The sequence below is a fragment of the Belonocnema kinseyi genome, chromosome 1 (genome assembly GCF_010883055.1).
Source record: "Belonocnema kinseyi isolate 2016_QV_RU_SX_M_011 chromosome 1, B_treatae_v1, whole genome shotgun sequence".
Lineage (NCBI taxonomy): Eukaryota > Metazoa > Arthropoda > Insecta > Hymenoptera > Cynipidae > Belonocnema > Belonocnema kinseyi.
The window spans coordinates 174,794,556-174,818,340 of record NC_046657.1 but is presented as its reverse complement, the minus strand read 5'-3'; the positions used below and the strand labels follow the sequence as shown (position 1 = coordinate 174,818,340).

The 23,785-nt window shown below is 33.6% G+C and overlaps 1 protein-coding gene across 9 annotated transcripts in view; it reads right to left on the bottom strand.

Moving 5' to 3' along the window:
- The window catches only part of LOC117175901 (cytochrome P450 315a1, mitochondrial-like), a 584,936-nt gene that overhangs the window by 213,533 nt on the left and 347,618 nt on the right, over positions 1–23,785 (bottom strand). For all 9 annotated transcript variants that reach the window (XM_033365765.1, XM_033365785.1, XM_033365734.1 and 6 more), the window contains one exon: positions 1,846–2,070. In XM_033365765.1, the coding sequence (XP_033221656.1) occupies positions 1,846–2,070 (225 nt within the window). The remainder of the gene's footprint in view (positions 1–1,845; positions 2,071–23,785) is intronic.

Sequence of the window (23,785 nt, the reverse complement as noted above, 5' to 3'; positions counted from 1 at the left end):
TTTAAAAAAAATCGTAGATGCCTAAATTGCGAAAAAAGTTAAATAAACAATTGATTTATTGAAAAAATTGTTTAAACAATTTTTTTGTTATAAATAATAAAACAGGATGAAAGCCTGTGAAAAGCAATTTGCAAAACCCTCATAAAAATTTTAAATAGCGTAATTAGAAAGGAAGTTACAGGCGTTTGAAACTACCCCTGCAGGCATTGGGGTTGAAAATTCAACCCCCCCTCACTTGGGGAGGGTTGGTAATTCTGGTCTATAAGTTTGTGGATTAACTACTGTTGGGTAGGCGAACATATTCCCAGAATTTAGAGACAATCGAAAAACATGACTTTTTGAGTTGGGGCAGTTGAGGAATAATGCCCCATATATGATATATTATGTTTATTATTTATTTATCGTCATATTTTGATCATATAGTCGTTTGGTAAAATAAATGGATAGCTACAAAAACAAAAGTTTATTTGTTACAATTTTCCCGCACACTAACTGGACAGTGCCGGCAGGCTCTGCGGATAGACCAGCAGGCCACGTCGGTAGACCTTGACACAGATACGGGTGCATATTGAGTACATTACGCCGTCAGGCCCTGTCGGCAAACATGGCGACAAACATGGCAGCGCCCACACGTTTATATTTTCATGCACAGTTTGTCAGCAAAAATGCTCGTGCGCATAATCAAATGGAACATCGTAAGATGGCGGCTTTCCTCATTCATGGAATTCTCCCCCCTCCCGTGGATTCAACCCCGCTCGCCCAAGTTAGGATGGCATGCCTAGTCCCGTGTTTCCTATGTCCATGCCTGTAAAATATAAATTGAAAAATTCTGTAAAGGAGTAAAATTGGTCTTCTTATATATTCCTTTTCAATTCTAGAATTGAAATCCACTAATCATATATTAGAATATCAGCAGCATACTGGGATATCCTTCACATTTTCTGTAAGGGACATAGTCAGGAAATCCTGTCACGAAATCCTCCGAACCGGAAATCTCGATCCCTGCGATATGCTACGGATATCCCGCGAGATTTATAGGATTTTTCTCAGGATACCCTATATGCTTCCGGGACATCCCACGTATATGCCGGAAATAACATCTTGTTGCGATGTTCTTGTAAATTCACAAGCCTTTATTCTGAATCAGGAAATGAATCTTCTAGTCCGTATTTTTGAACAATGTGATTCATAAAAACGCTTCCCAGTAAACAAAACTAATTGTGACGGATTGCAGCGAATTAGCGTATTAAGATTTTCCGCATTCTGCTTTATGATTCGTTGAAATGAATTGAGCCAGCTTGAATTCAATTACGACGAATCCTGTATGCTCAGAGCGTTGGTTATGCCTTAAGACTTCGATTCAATAGGCTAGTCATCAGACAAGTTGGAATTTAACTTGAAATATCGCAAATTAAAATAAATTGGCGGACACTACAATTAATTCGTGTTGACCCAATCAAATTAAATAGGTGTACTGCATGTTTCTGCTGGATTCGGGTTAACAGGATATCTGAAGACTATATTACTTTTCACGCATTTGCATAAATTCACAACCAGCACCAATTCGAGATAGCCACAAAACAATACTCACGGGGGGTTCTAGCGAATTTGTCTCAATTCACCCCAATGAGTTTCTTTTTACTGGGTTCTTTAATCGTTTTGTTTTTCCTAGGAAGGTCGCGTCTGAATAATTAGTTTAGAAATAAAGTTGTTAAACATTAAAAGATGTTAGTAATAATTTCTCCAGTTTTGTAGAAACCAATCATATTGGATCTTTAATTTTTTTAATTTTCAACTTGTAATTAAATTTTTTAAGTTTTAATTTCAAATATCTTTCTCATTTACCTCTTTGGAAACTTGATACCCTCCAATCTGAGCATCTACGGGTATATATCGAGTAAGGAATGGAGCCGTTGGGTATAGTCTTAGAGTCTCTTTCAAGATGCCGATGGTCAAAGGATCAAGAAGTGCTTGCTTATGCTTTTTATCCTTAACATTTTCGTGAAGTCGTTCCTGGATTTCCGGATGGATACTCAGTAAATACAGTGCCCATTGAGTGGATGAAGTCGTCTGAAATTCAAATAATGAATGACGAAGTAATACATTGGAACAATAACATCAATAATACATTGAAATTTACTTTTTAGGGTGTATTGAAAAAACAAGATATTTTCTATAAGTCTTTGAATGGGGATGAAAAGAAGCTGGTAGATGTAAAAATTATACCTATTCAATTTCTCCTTACTTTTACCTTTCGTTTCGTTAGGCAAACTGATGAAAACTTTATCTCATGTTTGTACTTAACGCGCTTTTTAATATATTATGTTATTTTGAACATATTATGTTATAAAAACGAAAAATGCCTTAAAGCAATTTAGTTTATTCTGTTAAATATTTTAGTAGAATTTTTGAAACATAAAAGGAAATTCTGCCAATAATTTTTTTCAAATTAAAAAATTAACATCGTGTATTCATTGTGTGAGTATTGCATACCAATATTCGACAAGTTACTATTTTAAAAGTAACTCGTCACATTTAGTTTTTTAACAAAGTAGCATAGATTAATTTTACAATAAATATTCATGACTTTTTGCTATTGCGGATATGGGGATCGTGCGGCACGTAGCACCTGCCTCTCTGCCGTTACTGTGCGAACATATTACTGGCATGGAAGTTTGATAGAATACAAAATACGCGATATATTTTAAAAAGCTAAAAAGCTAAAAATATTTTCTCCGGCGGCCTTTGGTATTGCTATAAACCTCAGAACTGCCCTAAAAAGACTTTAAACGGCAGTTTTGACGCGAAGTTCGCCTCAATTGAGCCGTATAATGTCTTTTTACAGCAGATGTGAAGCTAACCGTATGTGACGTGCGCCAAAGAAAGGGAGCTTAATCTAAAAGTGAGATTTTTCAGGGCAAGCGTTCAAAGTCGACCCGATAGACGTGATACTGACATACAACAATATTTACCGTGGTTATAAACAATTTTAATCAATTAATTCCTAAAATAGTTCTTTCGTAATGAATAAATCTGCTTTTTGGTATAATAGCTAATGTTACCTGAAAGTAAGGAACCGAATCGTAAAACGTCCACTCTCAACATTTTTTTCAAATATTATAAGCAATGAAGATGAACGAAATCCTGAAGCTCCTTCGAAAAATATTAGCGCATCAATTTAGAGTTAAACGTTCATTGAAAAAAGGATGTGAAAACCCAAATACCTAAAACTCAAACGACTCGTAATTAACGCGTCTAAGCAAACAATTCAAATACTCATATTTAACTCTCTCTGCTCCTCCGAGAAATATAGGTAAAAAAATTGAATTTGAGCGACCAGTGACGAAGATCGTCAGGATTGTTTATAACACTAGGAAATGTTTCTGAATGTCAGTATATTTCTTAGGAGCTTTATTTTTTATGATCTACTAAACATTTCAGCAAAAAAGAGATTTTCCTATTTTAAAGCGACTATTAAATATATTTGTGTCAATATAAAAATGTACAGAACTACGTTATGAACAAAACAGTCAGCCCGCATTTCATGAGTTTCTCATCCGTTGAGGACCAGTAGTAGGATCCCATCCCAGGAGGATATATGTGAATGCTAACGCTCTGTGACGACAGATATAAATGTGGTTATATCTTATGTATCTTATATGTGGTTCCTGGTAATGGGTCTCTTGAAATGCAAATTGAATTCTTTCTAAAAAAATTTGTCTAAAAATCGTTTCCGAAATCGATGGTCATCACAACAGAAAATGATACATAATGACAGAAATGATAAAATAATGCGTCGTTGCACGCTTTCATACCGAAAACAATTGAACAGCGAAAAGAAAAAATGGTAGCATATGTTCGAATGGAGGAAGTTCCTATTACGTTATAAAACAGCGAGTCGATTTTTTCCGCGCTTTTTCCACAGATTTTTATTTCTAGCGTGTGAATCTTATTATGCGTACACTCACGCTTACAATAATATCAATATTTAGGTGTCCATGATTTGCAACAATTACGGGTCATTTGATTTTGCAATCTATTGTATTTTACAATGTAGTAATATTGTCGTTTTTTACAGCATGTTGCATCACAAGAAATAAAACATTTGCAACGTGCGTAATTATGCTGCTTGAGCGAAGTGAGGGCTTAACATCATAGGAGTTTCATTTGCTGTGGTTTGCCTTCAATTCCCTTGCGGACTGAAGGAACTGTCATAGTATTGCACCACATCTCGCTCCAGATCTGGGATCACTGCCTGGTACTGCGAGGTGGTGGATGTCAAGCGGATATAAATGAAAGCTATAAGAGGGATATAAGCGCGGGAGAATATAAGCGAGAGCGGATATAAACACGGTTCGAGTGTAGCACGAAAGTCCTAACATTCGATTTACAAAAAGTTTCAGTCACGCCTGCTCAACGACTAACGTTTCGCATTCTACAAAACACACCAAGCAACATATAATTGTTAAACTCACAATGAAACAGCAAGAAAGGCTAAATATCAAATTAAAATCCATACAGTCATAAGAGTGATTTTCCAAACAACAATCAATTGAACTAATTCTTGAACTCGATATTTAATAACTTTTCCTCGATGTTGCCGCCAATTTTGTATTATTTATTTTAATATTTGCAATAGTTTTACCTCTGTTACTGTCAGCCTTTTTTTGTCATATTTTCGAATGGAACAGAAAATTCGATTACCTACTTTTTGATGATCACATTAGTGTTTCTCATTAATCTAAAGAATTAGAATTCAATTTATTCCCAGTGCAAAATGGAGTAATGTAAATTATAATGTGTAAATTTTATAAACGGTACAATAGCAAAATTTTATTTGATAGTGCATTGTTGTTCATAAAAATGAACTAACGAAAATTTTATTTTCTATGTAATAAGAGTCAATTAATTATGATAGGTAGAAGAATATCAGGAAAATACCTATTAAATGCGTGTTTTTTTAATGTTGACAGTTTTTTGAAAGATTGCCAATGTGCCTTCTAGAGAATTCTTACATTTTAGAAAATTTTCAATTATTTCGACTGTTCCTACAGATTTATCGTAATGCTACGGTTTTTAGTTTTTCGAAATTTTGATTATTTTAATACTGTTTTCAGAATCCTGACATTTTTTCAAGATTTTGATTTTTATATAAGCATTCCAAATTGACAATATTTTTAAATTGTGAGAGTTCTAAATTAAAAAATTGATTAAATTGTGCAATTTCAGCGTAAATGTACATTTGGTCTGAAAATGTTGCTTCGCGAGGATGGGAAGATAAATACTCCTGCTTACTAAAACATATTACAACAAACATACTCGACGCAGGGGCGAACGAAGATCAGTTTAAGCTGCAGACAGAAGGTAATTTAGCTCACTTGACACCTTCGTTTGTCAAGCAACATTGATCTCATTGAACATAAATTGTAATATGTAGGTCATATAGCTATAATAGCTGTGACCGAAATTTGTTTTGCACTGAGAAGAAAGAATGAAGCATAATGCTGTATAGGATCCTGACCATTGAATCAAAATCATTAGTCAAACATGAAAAACCGAATCTAAAATCGTCATTATAAAAGTCGGAAAATCAATTGGCTTACAACAAGAGGCAACGACTACATACTGCATCGTCTCAACATTGCCAAAAAGAAATTTTATAAAAACCTTTTTTCACCCTAGCCTACCGAGTAAACGGAAAGGATACTCTACAGCGTATCCTTATTGTATCCGCACAAGAGGGGCATTTAGTTTATTGCAATTCGGATTCTGCTTCTATTTTTCTGCTACTATTATAACTTATGCTAAAGGCGACTTCAAGCACATGCATAGTTGCCGCATCCTTCGCAGCCTTGTTTTCTCAGGTTTCCACTGTATAGCGTTAACACCCAGCCAAAATTCATAGCTACCGAGGGATAACACGTATCAACTGCTGCTGAAATAAGATGGAATTGAAACAGCCTTTTGGCCATGTAAATGATAGGTATTATAATTTTAAAAGTTTTTAACGCAAAAAAAACTATTGCAATTACTCCGTGACATTCTAATGGAACATTTAATGTAGAATCCGAATATATATGATGTTAAGTTCTTGACCAATGAGCAACATAGTTCAGAAATACGCGTAAAGTACAATTGTTATCTGAAAACGTCTTATTGAGTAGTTTGGTAGTTGAAAGACGAAATTAAAAGTACTTATTGTTCTTCAATTTTGGAGTCAAAATTATCATCCATCAAATGCATTGTTCTTCATTTTAGAGTAAAATGAAGTAAATTTAATTTTTTTATGTTATATTAGTATCGTGAATAACATTAATATCAACTGTAAAAAATGAAAATTCAAAGTTATGAAGGAAAGAAAAGAAATTAAATTTGTTCGGAATTTGCCATTGGATATACAAAATGAAATCAGAGTTCAATGCTCTTAAACTATTCTTAACTTTCTTAACTTACCTATTTTAAATAAACAAAAATTTCTTGATAATTTAGATTTCAGTACAGCAATACAATTTGTTAAAGATAATCCGAATATAATATTTCTTAAAACAGACCAAGGCAATGTTACTGTTGCAATTAACAGATCACATTATGACAAACAAATGCTGGAATTATTAAGTGATAAAGCGAAGTTTGAAGAAGTTAAATTTGAATACACTTACACCACGGAAAAGTCTAATAATATTATTATTAATAGATGGGAAAAAAATTTATATCTTTCTTCTACTAAATCGAAAGAAATAAAAGCAAATTCAAACGTAATCCCTAAAGCATATAGACTACCAATAATACACAAAGAAGGGAATCCTTTGAGGCCAATAATTTCAGCCATTAATAGTCCCACTGCTAAATTAGTTAAACTTCTTTCAGAACACTTAAGGTTAATAACTGGCAAAACACAATATCATGTTAAAGACACTTGGAATTTTGTTAACTCTACTAAGAAATGTTAAATGCCTAAACGTCATATTCCGGTTTCCTTAGATGTTGTTAGTTTATTCCCTAGTATACCTATTAATTTAGTTTTACAAAATATTAAAAATATATGGGACTTTATAGCTTCCAGAACTATTATTCCCAGAGATAAATTTTTAAATCCAATAGAATTGTGTCTTAGATCCATCTGCTTTAAATTTACCGATAACAATTACAAACAAATTTATGGAGTAACTATGGGTTCTTCGTTGTCTCCGGTAATGGCTGATATAGTAATGGAAACACTTGAATTAGATTGTTTAACTTCACTTAGTTTCGACATACTTTTTTATAAAAGATACGTCGGCGATAATTGTATGATCATTTCTAAATGTAAATTACACAAAGTTTTAGACATTTTTAATAGTTATGATTCTAATCTTAAATTTACTTTTGAAAAAGAAGTAAATCACACACTTAATTTTTTAGACATTTCATTCGCGAGAACTATTAATGATACTCTTCTAACAAATTGGCGTCATAACGAAATTTGGTCTGGCAGATACTTACATTTCTTGTCTCAACATCCATGGTCTCAAACAAAGCGGATAATTTTTAGACTTATTGATAAGGGCATTAAATTATCTTCTCCACAATTTAGAAAACAGAATATTGAATTATTAAGACAAATCCTGACCAAAAATGCATATCCACTTAACTTGATAAATTAATTAATAAAAATCAGGATTGATAATATTTACAACGCTAATAACAATAAAGAAACACAAACATCTAAATCTTTCACAGTCATCCCTTATATTTCTGGCATAGCTGATAAAATAGCTTCTATTTTGAAGGAAAAAAATATTAAAGTCATCTTCAGACCGAGTAAACCTTTTTTAAATTTATTTCCAGTACCTAAGGACAAAACAGACATTTTCCACAAAAGAAATGTTGTTTATTGTTTAGATTGCTTATTCTGTGACAATTGTTTTATCATACATACTGGTAGACCCTTACTTCATAGAATCAGAGAATATCAACGTAGTAACTTGAATAGGGATACTATCACTGCACTGGAAAAACATTGAAATGAAACAGGTCATGACTTTGATTTTAAAAGCCCAAAAGTTTTAGCTCAGAAAAAAATTTGATTAAACGTCGCACAATTGAATCCTTTTATATCAATAAAGAAACTAGATCTGTGAATCTTAGGTATGATAATTCTAAACTACCTGACTTTTATAGTCTCTTATGTAAAAAATAATGTTATTTATCATTATTAACCACTTTATATTTCTTACCATTTTAAATTTGACGCCTGCTTTACAACTAATATTCGACTACTAGGCAGTCTGATAAGTCCCTGAAAAATGAAACACGGAGACGTTTTTTTGCCCAAAGTCGGTTTTATTTTTCATCATACTCTCCTTTTAGGTCGATACAGCGAGTCCAACGATTTTCTAACTTTTTGATACCGTCCGAAAAGTACTGGATCGGAAGGTCTCCAAAATACGCCTCAGTTTCAGCTGTGAGCTCCTCATTTGAGTACAAACACTTACCGGTGAGCCGATTTCATGCAATTTTGCTTGTGCAACTAAGCATGAATGAACAGGCGCATTCTCGTGATGATAAAGCGGTTTTTTCTTCTTCAAATGCGGTTATGGTTATAGTTTTACCTTTTTGAAGATAGTCCACGAATATTATGTCATGCGCATCCCAAAATACGGAGGCCATAACCTTTCCGACCCATTGTTGCGTTTTTGGACGCTTCGGAGCACTTTGGCCCGGTGGAACCCACTGTTTTGCCTGTTGCGTTGACTCAAAAGTGTAGTAGTGGATCCAGGTTTCATCCATGGTTATGAATTGGTGCAAAAACTTGGTCGGCTTGCGCGAAAATAATGCCAAATTCTGCTGGGAAGTTGTCACACGAATTCGTTTTTGGTCCACTGTGAGCAAACGCGGCACCCATCACGCGCAGAGCTTCTTCATGCCCAAAACTGAATGCACGATATTTCCCACACGTTCCAATGATATGCCTACAGCATTAGCTACCTCTCTCAATTTCACTCTGGGATCATTCAACATCATATCATGGATTTTTTCGACATTTTCTGGTGTAGTGACCTCTTTTGGGCGCCCAGATCGTTCAGCATCAACTGTGCACGTACGGCCACAACGAAACTCGGTAAACCACTTATGAATCATTTCAATCGACGGTGCAGAGTCTGGGTAATACTTATCCAGTTTGGCCTTGGTCTCGGATATCGTTTTCTTTCGAAAATAGTAGTGTTTGATCAAAACTCGAAACTCAGATTTTTCCATATTAAACAACTCGGAGGTTAGTCGCTTCTCAGTGCTGTAACTTGTAAATGCGTAAACAGAAATGGCTGAAGTTTTGACAGGCTTCATTTGAAGGATCAAGCTCGACGAAAATGGTTCACATTAGTGAATACTAATGCCATCTCTTAGAATTTTCAGGTACTTATCAGACTGCCTAGTACTTTATGAATGTACTTACCTGAACATTAATGATGACTTTGTTAAAGCTTATCGAGATTTGTCAGTTGAAGGTTTTTGTTTATTAGAGCTCGGTTCCAACCTCACAAGTTTGTTTAACTAAGTACAGCAATGTAAAACCAAATTTTTATTGTGAACATTTTTTGGTTCACTCTTGGAAATCCAATAATGCATGTTCATAGTAATCCTTTTTTGGCAAGTGCCATATCACCTTCATTTTAATCTATTTTCTTCTTGATTAGATAACCCCAACAAATTTTTAATTTCTTTACTTTCCTTCCTAACTTTGAATTTTCATTTTTTACAGTTAATATTAATGTTATCCACAACACTAATATATCATAAAAAGATTAAATTTACTTTATTATACTCTAAAATGAAAAAGATTGGAGAACAATAAGTAGTTTCAATTTCATATTTCAATTACCGAGCTACTCAATAAGACGTTTTCAGGTAACAATTTTACTTTACGCGTGTTTCTGAACTATGTTGCTCGTTGGTTTTTTTAAATGTTTAACTCTGAGTTGAGTGTGCGAGAGAGACAGAATATAATAAGCACGCCCAAAGAAGTGGAGCTTATTAGTGACAACAAAATTTTGACAGCCAATCATATTCGGCATATTTTCAGAAAAAAAGGGTAAGTAGTAAAAAAAGTTTGAAAAAATTTGCCTGGGAGAAAGTCATCAGCAGACCGTCACCTTGGGTCAGGCATTGTCTGGAAACCGTTACCCTTGCGGCGGCGGTTTGTAGTTTGTCGAGCGGACGGTTTTTGGCCTCGCGAGACCTTCCCATTGTTTTAGATTAGACACGGCGGAGAAAAATCCGAATTTTGTACAATATTAATTAATACAATTTTAATATACTGCATTAGCATCGCTATATTATTCTGAGTAAATAGAAAAAAAAGTTGATTAAAATCGGTCAATATTTTCAATCTCAGCCGCATATGTTTCTATTCACCAAAAGAGAACGTTTTTTCTTCCTTGTAATTGTACCGACAGATAACCTCACAGAGATGTCTTCTATTTCCCAAAAGTGCTCATATTTTGAGATTATTTAATTCCTTCTAATAAGTTCACAAAATACGTGTAATAAATTGTTTTAGTTCCTTCATGTGGAATATAAGTTTTTAAAATTTAATTTCATCAATTCAAGTCCGCTTCTCTAGAGTTAAAACTATTTTAATTCACACATTTAAATAGATTTTTTTGATGCATTTTTTAAGACGTTTAAATAAATTATTAAAATAGTAATAAATATAAATTTGAATATTTTTCGAATTTATCATAATAAATAATAATAAATAATAATAAAACATAGGTTAAATAAATGCTTTCGTGAAATTTTACTAGATCGATTGAGAAGAATAGGATTCTCACTTTTTCTGTTCCCGTTGGGGAATTTTTACACGAAGGTAAAATCGCGTATTCATAGAAATACAAATTCTTAATTTTTCTGTATTTAACGCTTATTATCGGGTTTCTGACTCTTTTACGAATCCAAGCATACCGCACAATTAATAATTGTTAACAATAGTTTTTCATTAACTAACCGTAAGGAGTCGAAATAAAGTTTGAGACCTTGCAAATGTTCTTTTTCAATTTTCATCTGATCGAAACATATAATGGAGATAATTTTGAAATATAATTGATATCAAATACAAATTTGTATTGCAATTTCTCATTCGACTATAAGAAGTCGTTTTTAATATAAGAATCTTATTTTTGTATTGTTAAATAATCGTTACAAACCGTTAAATTATTCTTCAAAAGTAGGGTAACTTTGACCAAGTATGTTTTTAATATCAATATCAATTATTAAAATTCGAGAAATATTCGTTCTACCTTATTTACTTACGAATCAAGGCATACCACATACACCAATAGAAATACACCAATGGCGCAGTAAAAGCCTAGTACAGATTGCCTGAGTCGCGGTACTGGGCATCTATACGCGGCCGGTACTGGCTGGTAACGCTTTGCAATGATGCCTTGTACTATTTCTGTACTGGCAAACCGATGGCGAACGTTTCCGTACGTTTTTCATGAAGAATCTAGTCTATTAATTTTCTAAATTTCAGAAATAATCATCACAAGGCGACATTTGTTGTAATTAACATTTTATTTGTGAAACATTGCTGCGTTAGGCCGGCGAATTGTTTAAAATTTATAGAATTTATTTATACTTAAATGATGAATAATGGATTGTATATATATAATAGGGTGGTTCGAAAAAGGTACCTCCAAAAATGTCCTTAGTACATTTTAACAAATGAAATGTTCAGTTTGAAATTATCATATTTAATTCAATTGGACATAAATTGGCGCGCCTCAGGTGAACGAGCTGATTATCAGTTGCAACAGTAGTCGAAAAACAAAGTTAACGTCAAAAAAAAAAACAATATATTTCACGTAAGGATAATGTAAAAAATAACATTAGTGACTTTTTATTCAATACATTAATTCGTGGGTGAATCACAATCCATTTCACGTATGTACCTATTTTTGAATTATCTTGAAGTCTTACAAATATTAATCGCTGGGCGGTTTAAAAATTTGTTTAAACTTGATAAATTTATAAAGACTCTGAGAACTTTGAAAGAGATTACAATAATTTGAAGGAATTTTCAAGATTTTCGGGTATTTTATAAACTTTAAAGACATTTTCACCAGATTTTTACTTATAAGTAGTTCACGTGATTTGAAAAAATTCTAATGTATTTTTCTTATTACTTTCATTACTTTTATGTAATTTTAAAGCTTTTCGTTACTTTAGGGTGAAAAATTTTCTAGAATTTCTGAAGATATGAAACGATTTTACAAGAAGTATGAAATTTTAAAATATTTCAAAGTATTTAACATTATCTTATAAGATTTTTAAAGGCTGTCCATGATTTTGAGGGATTTAACAACTATCAATGTATTTCAATACATTTTCCATGCATTCGTAAAACATAATTTCAATATTTTATGATATTTTTAAATATTCCATGGCATTTTCAAGATATGTAAACAATTTCGAGGGATTTCCAAGGGTTTTCATAATTTTATGGAGTTTTAAAATTTTAATGGATTCCACAGAATTGTTTGTGAAGATCTGAAGAGATTTGTAAATATTTTGTCCAATTCATTTGGAATTCCCCTTGAAATCTTATTAATTCTATTCTATTAATTATCTATATACTATCTATATACTATCTATTAATTAGTAAATTCCATTCAGTTCTTTTAATTTTCTTTTGAGTTTTTCTAAATTCACTCAATTCTACCCAATTGAATTACTTTTTCAATATTTGTAAATTTTGTCAATTCACTTGATTGCACGATTCTATTGTCTATCTCAATTTTAGCCAAGTTCAAATTTGTAGACGCTATAGCTACCTACGAAATTTATAACTCACTTTGATTTCTTAGTTGCAGAATTCCTTCCGGGAGAAATCATTCTCAAAGAAAGTTGTGAATATTTAAGCTTGCGAAAGGGAGGAACTCAACAGAAACAAATTTGTCACCTATTATTTTTTGAAAGTGTTAAAATTTCTAAAGCAATATTTCAGTATATTTCGAAACTATCTCCATGATATGCTTTGATCAGACGATAATTCATATAGAGCATTTTCAAAATTTCAAACTTTATTTCCACTTCTTCCGACTATTTTATATGAAAGAATTGTTCACAATTATAAATGATGTGTTATGCTTGGATTGGAATATTATATGCTTTACGAGACATGTTTGCCTGGATTAGGAAAATAACGAGCTATGTGTATGTGTTATCAAAAATGAAATAATGTTTATTATATCAAAAATAGGCTTGGTCAAAGTTACCCTACTTTTGAAGAATTATTACATTAAATTTTTCATACGAAAAGTGACTCCTAATAGTATATATCATTCGAATCAGAATTTCAAGAAACGCCCAAATCCGTCGAGCATCAGAGTAGTTTTTTAAGCATATTTTTTGGGAACTTTAAAATTTCGTTCATTTAATTGGTGCCTAAAGAGAAAATTCAGAAATGAATCCAAGAAGGTTTTTTTGAGAATGGTGCCAGTTGTGAATTCAAGTTTGCGTAGGTATCGTGACCTTACGGGCCCTGCAACTTTCCGGGTGAGGTAAAGGGTATGCATTGCATTGAGTATAACAGCGTAGGCGTGCCTAACGCTCTCTCTAGCATTTGGCCGCTAGGATCGGTAGTTACTTGCCTTAAACTTAACCCAAAAATGATTTTCGTTTATGCATGTTTTTTTAGTATTTATTTAAAAGCAATACTTCTTTCATACATGTTAATCTTTTCAGAAAGACTTTATCTACTTTTATGTGATATACAATTTTCGAAATAATCATTACAAGCCGAGAAATTGGCCTTTAAAAGTAGGTTAATTATGACTAATCATATTTTTAGTATAATAAACATTATTTAACTTTCAATTACACATAGACATAGATCGTTATTTTCCTAACCCACACATACCACATAAGTCATATTTTTCACAATACTTTTGGAGAAATTACACCTAGACGATATGTCTCCAAAAGCCCATGTACACAGCCCTCTAAGAAACTCCCAAATGACCAAAAAAATTTGTTTATTGCATTAAGGTAGTAGATTTACCACAGGAAAACGTGGTTAGTCATCTCTTAAAGACGATATAACGCTATGTCAAAGTCCTCGCCGTTTAGCACAAAACGAACATCAAAAAATCGAGGAACAGATAGAAGAATTGTTCGGAAAAAAGTTTATGCGTCCTAGTTGTTCAGAATATGCAAGCCCCGTAGTAATTGTTCGTAGAAAAGGACACGCTCCTAAAATTTGCATTTTATCGCACAGCAAGTAGAAAAGTATTTCGCGATCATTTTCCGTTGTCCGTTATGGATGGTCAATTGAATAAATTGGCTCAAGCACGAGTTTTTAGCACGATTGATTTAAAAAATGCATTTCGTCCCGTCGCCATAGAGCATTGAATACTAAGGACATATAGTTGAAGGTGGCACGATTAGACCATCCCCAGAAATAGTTAAAGCCGTACGCGATTTTCCTGAACCGAAGAACTAAAAGATGGTAGCTAGTTTTTTAAGACTTGCCGGTTACATGCATAAATTTACAGAAGCATTTACGTGGATGCCGAAAGCACTGCGAGATTGTTCTAGGGACGACGTTGAATTTTATTTCCGAGAAGAACAGCGTAATTCGTTTAAATTGTTAAAGCAGTCATTATGTGAAGAGCGTGTACTGCGCATTTTCGATGCGCGATTAGAAATTGAGGTGCAAACCAATGCACACGATTTAGAAATTTTGACAATAGTTTATGTCGTAGAAAAGTCCAGGCCGTATTTTTTTCGACGTCCATTATAAATCGTTACGGATTGCATTGCTTTTAAGCAGAATATGGACAAAAAGGAAGTAAACAACTGCGCTAAGAGATGGGCGTTTCAATTACAAAATTGTCAGTACACCGTAGAGCATAGAGCACGAATACGAATGCGCCTTGTTGCTTCTTTGAGTAATTATCCTGTTGTGTTACAAAATCGCGATATTATGATAGAAAGTCTTAGACAAGCCCAGGATACCATTTCGGACAGAAGAAGACGCAGGAATTCATTAAACGAGATTATTGGATTGACGGACTCAAGCCAATGATCGAGGGTCTCATAAAAAATTGTGTCCCTGCCAATCGGGAAGCTGACTGCGGATTGGTCTAGCGAGAAGAGAGAGACACTTCCGTTACAAATCAAGATACCATACCAAAATTTACGACAGCTTCGCGCTTCGTTATGCGAATAGTGCTTGTTGACATCTTGAAGTGGTTGGGGACCCTATAGTGAAGGATGTGCCAAACAGGCAGCTGAGTGCGGATTGGTCGAGCGAGAAGGGAGCGATACTTTCGTTCCAACAGCAGATACTATACAGTTATTGAAATTTGCTATAGTTTTACGCTTCAGTACCTTCGATTAGAGTTCTGAGCCGGTTATCTTACTTTGAGAACGGTAACGAGAATGAGAATATTACTGAGAATATAACCGAGAAATAAATTCTCTGAGAATTTATGAGAATCTCAGAATTTATTTTAATTAATAGAAAATTGTGTTTTTTCGTTAACTTTTCAATTGAAAATTCAACTCTTTTTTGAGAGTTTGTCTTTTTTGTTTTAAACTTTACCCGCTTTAGAAGAAATTAATTTTTTTTGATAAAACTGCAACTGTTTGGTTAGAAATCAAGCTGTTATACTATTTTTTTGAAAACTTAAATATTTCGTGGAAAATTTACTTTTTGTTTAATAATTGTATTTTGGTGTTGAAAAATGAACTAAAATATTTTCTAAATGAATGTTCCACTTATAAAAAAAATTGTTTTTGATTACAAATTCATCTGTTTTAATACAAAATTGATATTTTTTTTTATAAAAATGCAACTATTTGCTAGAGAATTCAAAAATTTTGTTGAAAAGTAATCCTTTTTGGTTAAAAATTCGTCTTTTTGAATTTAAAATTGAATTTTTTGATATAAAATTATTTCTTGTTAAAAATGCATAGTTTGATCGTGAAAACTCGACTAAAAACTTTTTCAACAGAAAATTGAACTATTTTTTTGAAAATTTATCTTTTTCATTTAAAACTTCATCTGTTATAGAAGAAATTTTTTTTTGTATGGAAATGCAACTTTTTGGTTAAAAATCGTTTACCTTTGCCTGATAATTCAACGTACTATATTTCTTTAAAACGTTTGGTTGAATCGCTTTGTTAAGAAATCACTTTTTTTGTTAAAGATTTATATTTTAAGTTAAAAAATTATCTCGCTGGTTAAAATTTTAAATATCTTGTTATAAATTAATCTTTTTTAATTGAAAATTCAACTATTTAGTGGAAAATACTTCTTTTTTGTTTAGAATTAATTTTTTAACAGAAAATAGAACTTTTCCATTTTTTAAGATTGATATTTTTTAGTTAAAAACTCGCGTTTTTTTGTAAAAAAAATTATTTCTTAGTTGGAAATTTACTTTTATTTTGCGTAAAAATGCATCACTCTTGTGGAATATTAATTTTTTGTTGAACAGTCATATTTTTTATTAAAAATTTGTAATTATGTAAAGAATACTTGTCTTCTGTTTTGAAGGTTAAATAATTTGGATAAAATTTTATTTATTTTTTGAATAAAAAATCTTTATTTATTGGAAATTCGTCTTCTACCGCTGGCTCCAACATCCGTTCCAACTCCCCCATCCACATAGGCTTTGGTGCGTTTCTCACTACAAGGTTCCTACCCTCTATTAACAAGTCATATAAACACCTCTTGATGATAATTGACAGGTTTAAAAAGTTTGTGTGGATATTCCCGAAAAAATATACTGGAACTCAAGAAGTTCTAGATAAATGGAGGATTCATCAGCAGCATTTTTGGCACGCACGCAGAGTCATCGCTGATAGAAGAACTGCATTCACCTCCCAGGAATTTAAGGACTACTTCAAAGATGATAAGATCGAATGTTACTTTACGACAGCGAGTGTTTCAAGGGGTAATGAACAAGTTGAAAGGATACAACGAACTCTTGAGGAGGTCTTCATGAAGTTGGGTATGGATGAACCAACAAAATGGTATAAATACGTTAGCCAAGTTCAACGGGCTTTGAATCTACATTTCAGAGAATATAGCCAGAGAAGATAGCGAGAGTATAAGAAGAGAATCAGCAAAGTTACAACCAACAGAGGAAAAAGGCTAAGGAGTACAAGGTCGGCGATTTAGTCGCTATCGCGAAAACTCAGTTAAGCTCTGGATTGAAAGTGAAAATTAAGATTTTCGTTCCGTAATGAGTAATGAGAGTCAGAGGGAAGGAGCGATACGATGTGCGAAAGATGGACGGCGAAGGGCCTATAGAAACGTCAAGTTAGGCAGATCTCATGAAGCCTTGGACAGAGTTCGATGATGATGTATCATCAAGAGACGATGATATTTAGGAAGGCCGAGTGTAGGAATATAAAATTTTGCGTAGATTAGTTTGAGTTAATTTAGAAAATCATACGCGTTAGTTAAGAGTAAGTCTCCAGAGGAAAACCGTAAGAAAGGGGAGGACTGAGGGATGCAACGCCCAGTCCTCTGAACGGAAGGGTACGTTTGATGACGTACGTCCGATCGAGCACAACGAAGGCAAATGTTACGACGATGTAAATATTTTCAATTATTCCCATTATATTTAGTGCATTGCTAAAAATCACGGTGTTCTTATAAACTCTCATTCCCACATTATTATTTGTATCGACCAGTAAAAATCTTGGCACAATTAACTATACTTCAAACAAGTTAGAAACAGATAGGTGCGACGACTAGACGACGCGTCTCGTTGAGCTCGCTCTATTCAGTTGAAACGTCTCAATTCTGCGCCGTTAACTGTAGCTGTTCAGAAGTCTAAAAGTTATAACTTGAGGATTAAAGCAAGCTTCATCATCTTCTTCTGTAGAGTCCAAATCTTGTTGCCTCACGTCCAAGACCAAGTCGGGTTTGTTTTCAATGCAAAAGATGCTATATCAATTTTGAATCTTTCTATACGTACAAATACGGTGCAAAAGTTTCAAATTGGCGAATTTTCCTCAATGCGCCAGCACGCAAACTCTTCAAAATTGTTTAATGCGTCTAAATTCATGAGAGTGAAATACACTTCAATTCGCCCCAATACGTAATGGCGAATTTCAATAAGTGTTAATTTTTACAATTTAATCCGTTACAGAAAACACAAATTGCGGGGTATATAGAATGTATTGTAAATGTTCAGTATATTGTCCCGTAGATCTGTGGTGATACTCTGGATTCATACAGGAGGGATTGCTGGTTCAAGTGTCGACGCATGCATTTTTCTCGAATTGACTTTAATCACGCATTCATATGAATTCACGTGCATTCTAATTCTCGCTATCTTAATTCGTCTGAATGCATCTTAATACATATAAACGAATCAGAACACGGGATTCACTCGCATTCGAAAAATGTTTATTCGCCCTGATCCGTATTAATTTTTTATTTTTCTCCGGGCATAATTGTATTTTGTTTTAAATTGAAGACCCCTAGTGACTCTTTTTAAAACATAATTATCATAAAATTGTAGACATCATAGATGTAAGAATTTTTTTCTATGTATACAAATGTCTAAATATCACAAGAAATAGAACTCCCTGAGGGCCCTGGTTTCCCAGCAAACGCTCTTAAAAAAAAGAATGATCTTGAGCAACCTACTGTTAGAAAAATAGTTTCATCGCTAATTCAACTAAATTCATACAAATAATTTCAAATAGACAACATTTATGTAATACATGCATCACAATTACATCCATCCAAAATAGCTGCGTAAAAAATCAAAACTTTACCATTTATTCTTCAAACAAATTGAAAATTTGTTAATAATCTTGTAGGGCATTAAAAAAACAACATTTTTCTGTTCATGACTTTTTTTCTTATAGTGCGTTCTTTGGCTTTATTGTTCATTTTCTTTTTTTTTTTAATTTTGTGAATAATATATCTCTGGTAATGTTTGGTTTTATAGAAAAAGTCAATAGGCTAAATTATTTGACCTTTTGAATACTATAAGAATTCGTACAGAAAAATTTTGAATTTTGAAAAAAAGTGGTCTCAAAAATATTCAAAATGCGCTCGCTTTTTGTATTTTTATTCGAAATGGCTGGCTAACGAACTTGACCTTAGGTTTAGGAGATTAAAAGAGTGACCAAAGGCCAATCTAATAGATTTATTTGTTCAGATTTCAGACAGACATATTCGTAAAAACCTGTTTTTCGGATTCAGTGGGTCTCAAAACGTGGACATTCGACAAAAACTGGGACGGTCAAATTTTACAAAAACCTAACAGCTTCTTTGATGAGAATGTGAAAGTCAAATTTTAAAATGAATAGTTCTTCTTCTTTATTCATAATATAACTCTCCGCTTATACACGGACAAAATTTCTAAACGGGCCTCGTAGCAGAAACCACGGCACTGATGTGATTTGTTCGGTCATAGCCGTATCAGGGAAAAACGAAAACGGTCGCGGATTCGTATGCTATAATGCAGACAGTCAAACGCATGCAACACCTGCCGTCAAGCAAACGAGCGCCAATAGTTTCAGCGCCGCGAAACCATCGCTGCGTCGGACAGCGACGCACACGGTTTCGAGCTGAGACGTAATGCGGCGTAATGTCATCCCACACAACGTTAGTGATCCGCAGCCGTCTCAGCTAAAAACCGTGTGCGTCTCTGTCCGAAGCGGCGATGGTTTCGAGGCGCTGAAACTAATGGCGCTCGTTTGCTTGACGGCTAACGTTGCATGAGTTTGACTGTCTGCATTATAGCATATGATTCCGCGACCGTTTTCATTTGTTATTAATACGGCTACGACCGAACAAGCCACATCAGTGCCGTGGTTTCTGCTACTAGGCCCGTTAAAAATTTTTTTTCCGTGTATATATATTTTTTAAATCTTATCCTTACTACCCTGATGGACTGTAGGAACCGAAAGAAGCCTCTACAAAGTACCCTTAAGGATGCTACAGAGTCCCCCTTTGGTTCCTTCTTTAAAAACTAAAAAAAAGGCAAGATCAATTTTTAAATTGTTGAAATATGAATTGTACGTAAAAATTTCAATAATAGCTTGTCATTTACATGGGTTGAATGCGGATTCAAGTTCATCTTCTTTTAGTAGCAGTCAATAAGCGTTCCGTTGGTAATTTCAGGAATTTTGTCTGGAGTGAAAACTTCAGACAACAACGCTGCGATGCAAGTGAGAGCAGTCAATCAGTGTGCTTTAGGCTCCGAGTTGAGATGTCAGCACTGAGCAGTCGCGGACTAGCATGGTCCCGCCTACGCCCCCTTGCTTGGCGCCCCCAAAGCCATGCCAAGGTGCCCCAAAAAGATTATATTGTTTAAACAAATAAATATATTCATTACGGAATTTTAAATTCATTTTTTTTCTATCCAATCATAATATATATTAATTTATTAAAAATGTATAGGACACCTAAATGCATTTTTATCGCCGCCTGCTAATATATTGATTTTTTGCATATGTTAACTTTTGTTGATGCCTATACGTACCTTGAGGGATTTTCCAGATCAAATTATTTATTTAAAAAGTATGACTCCATTTTCGCTTACAAATATGAAAGAAGGGCAACTCATTTATTTTTTTTTACAAAATCTTGAAAAATGATCGGCTGTGTTTCATTATTTTAGTAATTGTTAAGCTTAAATTCAATTTCTATAATAAAATAACTATTTATTAGTCGAAGTTTTCTCTAAAACAAGTTATTAGCTTACATTTCAAGAGTTCGGTTCAAAGGATATATTTCATTATTTAGGAAATTGTAAAATATTACTATATTTTGCTATAATTTACTATAATAATTGTTATGTCATTATAATTTTAGCACTTTTTGTAATTTTTAATGTTGTTATTATAAATTACTTAATTAAATCAAGGCTTAAATCTTCGCGGCAAAAATACTTGAAAACTTGCAGTCTATATGGTGTGACAAGTTTTTCATTCTTGAAAAATAATAAGAAACATTAAAAGAAATTGAAAAATCGTTGCTCTCTTTCACGGACAACAATCTGCTCACTGCGCGGGCACATTCTTATCGCTTCCAGGTTGCAGCTCGTCTAGGGTTCGCCACTGTTGGTTCTTGCGCTTTGCACTCGATAATGTATTTACTTCAGGCTGCATGCTCGGTCTTTGTACTTTCCAACATTTGTGCACAAACTTTATAAAATTAAAGGCCAAAGCATCGACAAAACTGTAATTTGGTGATTGCGAATTAACTTTTTTTAGAGCTCCTTCGGCTTTAACGAAAACATTCTCATTACGTATCTTGTGGTTCGCCCTCGATTTTTTCCAAAATGCGAACTTTTCTACATTACGTTTAACACTATTAAATCAAATGCATATTAAACTTATTTTTGTATCTCGGACCGGGATTGCTTATTCAGTTATTGCAAAATAAAGTACAATTTTTCTTTATAATAAATAAGTTAATATGTTTGTTCCTTATTTTGCTCTAAATTTTATTCTCAGCTACCCTGAAAAATGTATCGTTTTAATCAATTTATGTTATTACAATTTATATGCATGGGTATTGAAACAGACATATTTTCACTGTCTTGTTTTTATAAATTAAAGAGTTCTCCTTCTGCAAATAAACTATTTTGTTATTAAAAAAATAAAAAAATTTTATTCTAAATGTTTTGTCTTAAATTAAAACGCAGCTTAAAATAAAAAACAACGCGTTCCATGAACAATGATTAATAACAAATTTGGAGATCTTTTGCGGTTGAATAAATTTGGTCCATTTATTATTTTAAACGTATTAAATTTTTGTAAAATTAGACATATAAATTATTGCATATATTTACATTTATTTGCTAATTTTGAATTTTATTTTTAAACTTTGCGAGCAACATACTACTTGAGCTATTATGAATGCGCTTGAAGTCACCTTCAGGAGAGGGTATTGACATTTTTAAAAAATTTTGAACGCTGCAAAAAAAAGTATGATGATTACTCCGTCAGTTTCTAATTGAAATTTTAACGTAAAATCCGGATTTCAACAATTTAAAGGTTGATCCTGTTTTTTTTTTTTTAATTTTTTTTAAGAAGGAACCGAAGGGGGACACAGTGGGGTCTTTAAGGGTACTTTGTAGAGGCTCCTTCGGGCTGCCAGGGTATACATACAGTTATATACTACTGTTTACATAAAGTCTTATATCTAGTTCCTTATCTCTATTTCATGTGATAGCGCAATTTAGGATTTATTAGGAAACGAGTGAGCGAGCGATCGAAAGCCCTCAGACACGTTTCGGGACTAGCATCGCCCGAGCGGATCTATCACTAACAATAGGAAGTTTGAGTGAGGCATGCCAGGTACTTAATCCAAATTTTGGGCTCGATCCTGGGTTTAATTTGACCGTCCCAGGTTTTGACAAATGTTCACGTTTTGAGACCCGCTGAATTCGAAAAACTGGTTTTTACTATTGTGTCTTACTGTATGTATATATCTACGTCTGTTTCCACAATACATTTTGAAAAAATTAATCTATTAGATTGGCATTTGGTAAACTCTTTTAGTGTCCTATATTAAAGGTCAAGTTCGTTAACCAGCTATTTTAAATACAAATTCATAAAGTGAGCGTTTTTTGAATATTTCTAAGGTCACTTTTTCAAAATTCAAAAATTTTCTGTACTGCCATTCCATCAGAGGTATGGCCATTTTAAATTGTATGGCTAAATGATAATTACACACAATTACACAGCGCACAATGGATGGTCCTAAAGGTTCTAGACCAATCACAGGCCTCCATTTCAATCGCTGTGATTCTCACACAGCATGGCGCAGAAGGCGTCGAAAAGTTCGGAATGTTGAACTTTCATGCAGTCTGCAGCCGTCATGTGCAATCTACAGTCGCATCGAGCAGACGAGTTTCAATGTTCTAACCAGAAATTTCTCGCTCGTCGCTTCGTTTGATTTAAAAGTGTCGCACGTCTTATCGTTTGTTTTGGAGGGTTTCTTTTTAGTTTTGAAAGTGAAAGTTTAGAAATAGAAGATAAAAAGTGGTGTTCGGGATTCCCTGTAAAGAATATTATCAAAGGTATGTTTGAAACTTTATAAATAAATATCTGTCTTTGCTCCGAATGTATTTACACAACTAAAAATTACAGTACAGAAGTTTATGTCATTTTCATACAAAACAATGATTTATTTTTATCATAAACGAAATACATAGAAATTTTAATTGTATAAAAATCATTCACTCTTATATAAATACAATTTCTATGCATTTGGAGCAAAGACAAAAATCATCGTTTAGACTTAGGCTTCTTGAGAGAAGAAAAGTTTGAAGGTTTAAAATTTAATTATTCTTACACAATTAAAATTTCTGTTTATTTCTGGTTACAAAACGACTAGCCCGCTAAAGCTCCGCGCATAGGAAGCAGCTATGCCGATCCGTGTGCCTTGAACCGTGTTCTCTTGTGCGTTGCGCCTTGTGCTTATTCGCTGTGCAAATGTATGTGCGCCCAGCTTAACTCAACGCTCCCCTATTGACATCGCTGCCTGCGCGCGTATGTAAGGCTAGTATCAGATTGGTATTTGCTTAGTTGTTAAGTAACCACACTCAACCGTTAAAATCATTAATATCCCAGATTACAATGTGCGCGCACGATGATGGCGTATTGGCTCGTATGCGAGCGGATTGTCCCGTACGCCGCGCCATCACCCGGCCAGATATATGCTGTAATGACCGGATGTAATTCGCTTTCCTGCGGCTATGAACAGCACCATCGGTGACGCAAAATGCGCGGTTTGTTTCGAAATCATGAGAATCAAAAG